The 9,413-nt window shown below is 27.7% G+C and overlaps 1 protein-coding gene across 1 annotated transcript; it reads right to left on the bottom strand.

The window, feature by feature from the left end:
• Positions 1 to 7,497: 7,497 nt before the first annotated feature.
• LOC113380415 (zinc finger protein 92-like) lies at positions 7,498 to 8,632 on the bottom strand (the record flags this gene model as incomplete). Its single annotated transcript, XM_026619670.1, is given in 1 exon segment — positions 7,498 to 8,632. A coding segment is annotated over 1 exon segment (786 nt). The 3' UTR covers positions 7,498 to 7,770.
• Positions 8,633 to 9,413: the final 781 nt, after the last annotated feature.

The raw sequence follows: 9,413 nt of genomic DNA, 5'->3' as shown, positions 1-9,413 counted from the left end.
AAAAAAAAGACTATCTTGAAAGTTTACATTTACTTACGAACTTTCATTTACACATTACAAGTTTACATTTACACTTACACATTTACATTTACACTTACACATTTTCTAATAAATATGTATTCAGTTTCACTTACATGTTCACATGTATATTCATATTCACATTCGTATTTAAACTAACATTTTACATTTACATTTACTTTGACATTTACACTTATAAATTACATTTAAATTTATATTTACACTTATAAATTTACAGCTACATTTGCACTTACACATTTCTATATATCCTTATACCCTTCCACTTACACATGAACCTCAATATTATCATTCAGATTTACGTTAACATTTACATTTGCACTTACAATTACACATTTATATTTACACATATAGATTTGAATTCACATTTACACAAACAAATTGCTATTTACACAATTGCATTCACATTTACACTTCCGCATTTACATTTCTTACATATGCATTAATATTTACATTTACACATTTACATTTACACCTACACAATTATATTTACATCTACTTTTACACTTACACATTTCAATTTATATTTATTCACTTACGCATGTACACTTACACATTTCCACATGTACATTTATATTTACATTAACACCAACAGATTTATAGTATACAAACACCTATTCAATTATATTTGCATTTACACTTACCAACCTTTACATTACTATTATATACATACTCGCACTTACACATTTACATTTACATTTCCACTTCCTGTTCCAAATTACATTTACATCGTTACTTCCTGTTTCACATTACATTACATTTACACATTATAACATAATCGCACTTAAACATTTACATTACATTTCCACTTCCTGTTCCACATTGACATTTACACCTCTTACCTTTGCTATATATACATACTCGCACTTACACATCTACATTTACATTTCCACTTCCTGTTCCACATTTACATTTACATTTACATCGTTACTTCCTGTTTCACATTTACATTTACATCGTCACTTCCTGTTCCACATTTACATTTACATTAATCGTTACTCCTGTTCCACATTCATCATTTACATTTGCACTTACTCATTTACATTTATACTTACACATTAATTTATTTCTTTCTTTTTCCAACCTTGTTTACCTTAACATTTCTTTCCTCTCCAACCTTTTACCTTAACATATCTTTCTCTTGCTCTCTTTCATTCGACACGCATTCACCCTCGTTCTTTCTTAAAACAAAAAATAAAAGAAAGTTTCACTTCAAAAAGAACAAAATTTTGCTCCACTATTTATTTTTGGCAAAAAATAAAACTTCTCTTGTTTTTGTATATATCGTAAGAATAAAGTAACTGCATGCCTTAATAAAGCAACTCCAATATATAAAAACATATGTATAAATAACATAATAATATTAGCACTCTTTTTCCATTAGTTTAGCAGAAAAAATAGTGGGATTAAGATAAACTTTTCTTTTTAATATATATATATATATATATATATATATATATATATATATATATATTGTCGTGGTTTCGAGACGAAAGTCTGGACGAGACATGCAACAATATTTATTTAGTAAATTATTTATTTATTACTTGAATATACAAGCACCCTGTTAAGACGATTGCTACAAATAATTACTTGCATAATACGACTCTTTTTTCTAGCTCCTGCACTTTGAAAAACATTGCTCCTATTTCATACTGCATGCTTTTATGTATAAGAAGCGTTTTTTACCAGTTACTGGGAAATCGTCTTAACGGGGTTTTACTGTATATATACTGTATATATATATATATATATATATATATATATATAATAATTCATTACTTATTTTTAATCATGTAACATCAACACCAACATATTTATTTTAGTTGTAAGAATCTTTAAATTATTTTAGCAATAAATATTATAAGCAAGTATGATACACCATTAATTATATATAAGTATTTAAATATATTACTTATAATATTCAGTATTTATATAAGCAATAAGTATTTTAGATATATCATGAAATATATACGTAAATATATAAATAATTAAAATTGTTTTATTGACTTCTTATATAATAATCACGAAAAATCGAAAAACAAACATATCTTTGCCTTTGCCCTTTTTAAAGCCTTCTGAACATTTAAAAAAAAATAATGTACGTGTATGTATGTGTGGATACAATTTTCGTCCACGATTTCGGTAGCACTGATCAACCGATCTGAATGAATCAAAACCATTGGATTCATGTGAACGGAAAAACGTGCTGATTAGTTTTTGGCAAAGGCAGGCCCACCCGTTTAGGTAATCAAGCAAATTTTTTGAGAAAATGGAGCATCCGATTCGAGTGATATATTTTACTTGTGTCGCCAAAATCAAGAATTTATTACATTTAGGCAAAGGCAGGACCACCAGTTTTAGAGATGCAGATATTAAAACGTGCAAGAATTGACATTTGTTGGTCAAATATGATCTTTACAAATTATAATTGATTCATATTATTCGTAAATAGATCGACAGTTAGACAAGTAGACAAGTGGACAAGTGGACAAGTGGACAAGTAGACAGGTAGACAGGTAAAAAGTAGAAAAATGAAAAGTATATACGTAAGAAAATTGGCAGTTATAACTGGTAGACAGCCAGAAAGGTTTGCAGCTAGTCCTTTGAATAGATAAACAAGTAATCAAGTAAAAAGAGTAAAAAAGATGACAGGTAGACAGATAAAGTGGTAGACTGCCAGATGTACAGGTGGGCTGGTAAACAAGTAGAGAGGTATGCAGGTAAACAGATGGACATGTAGATAGGTAATCAATGAAGTGCACATATAAATAGGTGAAGAGGTAGACAGGTACACAGGTAAAAAACTATGAATGTAAGAAAATAAACTTGTAGGCAGATTGATAGGTAGACTGGTATAGAAATTATTTAATAAACTTAATCATTTTTTCTCATAATATAAATTATTTAATAAACCTAATAATATTTTCTCATAATATAAATTATTTAATAAACTTCTATCAGTAGCTCGACTGTTCTATCGATATACCACATCTTACACTAATTATTTAAAATTAGTCAAAATTAGCAAATAGCAATCAAATATTGTCACAATAAAATCTGAATTAAGACAATACTTTTATATTTTTGTATATTTTTTCACAATTTGATGTAACATTGCACTCTAAACAACACCATCGACTACTAAAAATTTGGCATATTAAACAAATGACAATAAAAATACGTTATTGTCACAATGAAGTTTAATACTAATGCTGAGATTATTGTCATAATTCAAATCATCAACATTCAACTCCGAACAGCATCTTGAATTATGTAAAACTTGACTAATCGACAATAAAAGAAAATATATATTGTCACATCAAAGTTCAATGCTTAGACAAAACTTTAGTATATTTACGATACTTTGTTAATTCCATTTTTTCTTAAATAAAATTGCACAAAGCCAACATATAATAAACTATAATTTGAACAAACTATTCAAAATTTAGTAAATTTCGCAAACGACAATAACATTAAGTATTGTCATAATGAAGATCAATACTAAAACTGCATACACATATACCATATACTTATTTATGTATGCACCAAACACTTTCGTGTATAGATTCATCAAACACTATTCTCAATATTTATATTTGACGAACTAAACAAATGACAACAAAAATAAATATTGTCACATCAAAGTTCAATACCTAGACAATACATCTGCATAATTAGAATACTTTGTTAATTTCATCATTTGAAATTAAATTGCACAAAGCCAACATATTCAATAAACTATTCAAAATTTAGAAAATTTCTGCAAACGACAATAAAATTTAAGTATTGCCATTATAACAAGAACAATACTAGTCAATACTTTTGTATATATATATATATATATATATATATATATATATTATTTATGTATCATCAAACTATATTCTCAACTAGTTAAAATTTGACATAAATGGCAATATTATGAAATATTGTCACATCAAAGTTCAATACTTAGACAATACATCTGCATAATTAGAATACTTTATTTCTTCAATTTTTTAAAATAAAATTGCACAAAGCCATCATATTGAATAAATTATTCAAGAATTGGAAAAAAATGCAAACGACAATAAAATTATAAGTTTGGTCACCATGAATAAGATCAATACTAGTCAATACTTTTGTGTATAGCTGCATATATATATATATATATATATATATATATATAATTATATACATATAATCTATATATTATCAAACTATCTATTCAATATATCTATATTCTCGACTAGTTAAAATTTGACATAAATGACAATATAATTAAATATTGTCACATAAAAGTTCAATATTTAGACAATACTTCAATATATTCACAATATTTTATAATTCAATTTTTTTAAATAAAGTTGCACAAATCCAGGAGTTCCGAAAAATTATTCAAAATTTAGAAAAAAATATTAAGGCCAATAAAATTAAGTATTGTCATAAAGAAAATCAACACCCAGATAATTCACTTCTTTGTATAACTGTATATATATATATATATATATATATATATATATATATATATATATTATAGACACTTCATAAAATATTCTCGACTATTTAAAATGTGGCAAACAAGACGTATGACAATGTCATTAACTATTGTCACATCAAAGCTCAATACTAGAGCAATACATCTGCATCCTCACAATACTTTATCAATTCCATTTAGGTTAGAAAGAAATGCTAACAAAAATAAAATTATAAAAGTTGCCACCATGAACTAGGTCAATACTAGTCAATACTTTTGTGTATAGCTGTATAAATATATATATATATATATATATATATATATATATATATATACATATATATGTGTATGTGTATGTAAATGTATATACATAATATATACATCAGAAAATATTCTCCACTATTTAAAATTTGATAAAGATGTATGACAATATTATTAACTATTGTCACATCAAAGTTCAATACTAGGATAATATATCTGATGCATACTTACAATACATAGTTAATTCCATTTTTTTTAAATAAAATTGCATAAAGCCAACGCATTCGATAAATTTTTCAATAAAATGAGCTATATTCTCGAATGTTTAAAATTTGCCAAACTCAACAAATGTCAATAATATTAAATATAGTCACATCAAAGTTCAATACATAAATAATACTTCTGCATACTCACAGTACTCTGTCAAATCCATCTTCTGTAAAAAATTTACAAAAATGTACAAAGCCACAACACAAACATAACCTTCCATGAATTATCCGAAAATCAGCAAAAACCTGCAAATGACAATACAATTAAATAAAATGACAATGATGAACAATATTTTAACAATATTTCAGCATACTCACAATACTTCAATAATATTTTGTTATTAATTGTATCACTTATTCCAAAACACATGTTGAACATAACCTCTGATATTTACACAATAATTATGGCGTTATTAGCTGATGACAATAAAATGCGTTATTGTCACACAATAGTACAATATTCAAGCAATAATTGTCCGAAGTGCCAACACTATAAAATCATTTTTATATTTTTATTTCATTCATAATATTCGCTCACAACTCACAACTTGCAACAAATTGCAATGAAGATGCTTTTTGTTAGTTAGGAGTACCCGATGCGAAATAAACGTTAATTTTTTAAAAATTCAAATTCAAATTCAAATTGATCGAAGTGATAAATTTAAAAGCGGTAAATATGTATTATAATTTTTTCGTTAGGTGTAAGTGGCACAGTGTCTTAATATCGACGAAAGGTCAAATTTTGGCTCATACACACATTTTTTTCAAATTGGGATCAAGTAACTCTGAATGACTTGAAATGTTGAGTAAATATAAAATAAGCAAGTCGGATTTTCTGGCGAAACAAACTTCTTCTCCGGGAAAAAATATATTAAATATTTTATAACATCTATAACAATTTGTTTTTATAAATTGCAAATCAAAATATTATATATTGTTTTTGTAAAGTGTATACAGCAAAAATGTGTATTAACAAAGTTTCAACAATTATTTTTTTTCAAGAACAATTTCATATAGTTTCTTATACTTAAAGTAAACTCCTAAAGTGACACTACTGTGAGAGCCAACAAGCCGCCCATCAAATATTTCTTAAGCAACATATTTTAAAAAAATTTAATCTTTATGGATCTAAATACATTTCATAAAAAAGTTACACTTCCAAAGACCAAAATATCACATTTACAAAATAAAATTCTTAATGAATTAACTCAGAGTTATAAATTTTGGAGCAAAAGTCTAAGTTTGGAGTTATAAATATTGAATGTCAATACAATTGACAATAATCAATATTATTTCCAATTGATTTCTTCCAAACATACTTATATGTATAAATTAAATTAAACTGTTTAACACATTTTATTTTATACATTTCGAGGCCTAAAAATGTATTTTATTTAAGTGTGGAGGTCAACTGTAATCAGTAGCTACCAACAAAACAGAGTACATAAAAGAAGAGTATTGTGATTCTTATTAGAAAGTATTGTAAGTATTCTGATTAGAATAATATTTTCCAAATTTAGGGCCAAATAATTCAAAAGTCAGATTTTCTGGCAAAAACATAAGCTTCAAAAGTTATAAAAAAATAAAATGTGCATTAATGCTATAGCATATAGCTAAACATGTATTACCCTAGAATTGTAAATTGCAAACCAAAATATTAAACATAGTTTTTGTAAAGAACTTGTAAAGAATACAGCAAAAATGTTTTTTATTATCATTAACTTTCCACCTTTTGGTTTTAGTTTCTTTTTTAAGTAAAACTTCTTTAGGCGCGACTAGAATGTAAATCCGTACAAATGCAACGGAAGTCCGTTACGGCGAAACAGTTCGTCATTCGCTCAGGATGAGATCATTTCTATACGGGTCGATTGTGATTAGTCGTCGTGTATGTGAATAGAGATCTGTCGTTGTATGCGAACCGGAATCAACGTTGTATGCGTACTGATATCGACAAAGAAATCGGCATAGATAAACATTTAAGAGTTACATCGTAGTACAAATCTTGATTTAATGAAAAATGCCTGAATCAGAAAAATATTTTACCATGTCCCCCGTAAATAATTATAATAAAAATAATAAAGCAAATTTAACAATTGGGCCGTATACTTAACGTAAGTTTATTGATTAGAAATTATTTCTATATTATTTGTAGTTTTCATAAATCTGTGAAGTTATTAAAATGGCAAATATTTTTTAGGCAAGACAGATATCACAGCTGTTCACAGAATGAGATTACATCGCCAGCGAAAAAGTAAAAACAATACAAGCAGTCAATGAATGTATGTTAATTTTAATTACATGAAGTTCTTCAAACACAATTACATGATGAGTGAAGTTGCAAAATCAATATTTGTTTATGTGTTGTTTAACTTAATCCACTTAATCCAATTTGAAGTACCATATTCAAAATTACATTTAATTTAAAGATCACATAAATCTGTTATGAAATAAAGACGTTTAATCAATTTGGTCTTTTGGTTTACAAAATAAATATAAAACCTATTGTTGATACAAAAAATTACAATAAAATTATTATTATTATTTCTATCAGCAGTCATGTATCTGTTACTGATTATGTAAATCCATTATTGAATACTTACAATTACCCCACTGTGAATCAACATATGTCCTGTCAAGCTGTATAAATATATGAATGCCTTCTTGCATATCTTACATTTGTGTGGACGGTCACCAATGTGAATTTGCATATGCTTATTCAAGACACTTGGATCTGTGAATGTCTTATCACATATTTTGCCTAGAGTGAACGAGCATATGTCTATTCAAGCTACTCAATTGTCTAAAAGTCTTATCACATATTGTACATTTGTTAGGACGCTCCCCAGTGTGAATGAGCATATGTTGTTTCAAGCTACTCGAATGTGTAAAAGTCTTATCACATATTGTACATTTGTTAGGACGTTCCCCAGTGTGAATGAGCATATGTCGTTTCAAGCTACTCGAATGTGTAAAAGTCTTATCACATATTGTACATTTGTTAGGACGTTCCCCAGTGTGAATGAGCATATGTTGTTTCAAACTATCCAATCGTGAGAATGTCTTATCACATATTGTACATTTATTAGAGCGCTCCCCTGTATGAATGAGCATATGTTTATTCAAATTACTTAACTGTGTGAATGCCTTACCACATATTTTACAAATATGAGAAAGTTCCCCAATGTGAATGAGCATATGTCGTTTCAAGACACTTGATTGTGCAAATGCCTTATCACATATTGTACATTTGTAAGGACGTTCCTCAGTGTGAATGAACATATGTCTTTTCAAGTCTCTAGATTGCTTGAATGTTTTGCCACATATTTCACATTTTTTAGGACGTTCCTCAGTGTGAGTTGGCATATGTTCATTCAAGGTACTTGATTGTGTGAATGTCTTACAGCATATTTTACATGTGTGGGGGCGTTCTCCAGTGTGAATGAGCATATGATGATTCAAATTATCCAACCGTGTAAATGTCTTACCACATATTTTACATTTTTCAGGACGTTCCCCAGTATGAACAAACATATGACGATCCAAATGACTCGATCTTAGGAATGCTTTATCACATAGTTGACATTTATAAGGTCTCTTTGCAGTATCATCACATAATAATTTGTTTTCGATTACGAGATTCATTCAATTTTAAATGTTGTTCTCTGGCACGAACACATGTGTTTGATTAAATCATATTTATTAAATGCTTTTTGCACTTTGTACATTTGGAATGTTTTTCCCCTGTATGAGATTTAGATGTATTTCTAATGCCTTGCATCAGAAAAGTTTGACAATCAGACACTTATGACTATGACTTACCATATGCTGTTCTAAATATTGCAACTTTCTAAATGTCTATTACATTTGTCACATTATAGGAAGATTCTGAATTAATCCTGTTGGGGTTCTTCTTCTATCTTTACTATAGAATTCATGAATCTCTTAAGACATGTTTTAAATCATCTGAATATGCTTCAGGCTCTTTTTCTATTTCTTGTTGAATATTTTCAATTGGAAATTCTTCAGGTTCTATTTTAACTATAATTTCATCTATTTTTTTGTGGAACAAGGACAATGTGTTGATCCAGATGATATTTTGTAGTAAATGCTCATCACACTTTGTACATACAAAATGACTTGCAACCGTGTGACTTCCAGATGTATTCTAATGTACTTGCATCTGATAAAGTCTTTGAACAATCAACACTTATGACTATGATTTACCATATGCTGTTCTAAATAATGCAACTTCTAAATGTTCTATTACACTTGTCACATTTATAAGGGGAAGTTTCAATTGATTCCTGTTGGAGTTTCTTCTTCTATCTACTACAGAGTTCATGAACCTTTTCAGACATATTTCGTCATTCTCTGAATAGGATTCAGGG

Source organism: Ctenocephalides felis, unplaced genomic scaffold (genome assembly GCF_003426905.1).
Source record: "Ctenocephalides felis isolate EL2017-DRISC unplaced genomic scaffold, ASM342690v1 CF-g0.4_SCAFFOLD_02125, whole genome shotgun sequence".
Classification (NCBI taxonomy): Eukaryota; Metazoa; Arthropoda; class Insecta; order Siphonaptera; family Pulicidae; genus Ctenocephalides; species Ctenocephalides felis.
The sequence above is the reverse complement of the archived record's forward strand: the minus strand, read 5'-3'. Positions and strand labels throughout refer to the sequence as shown.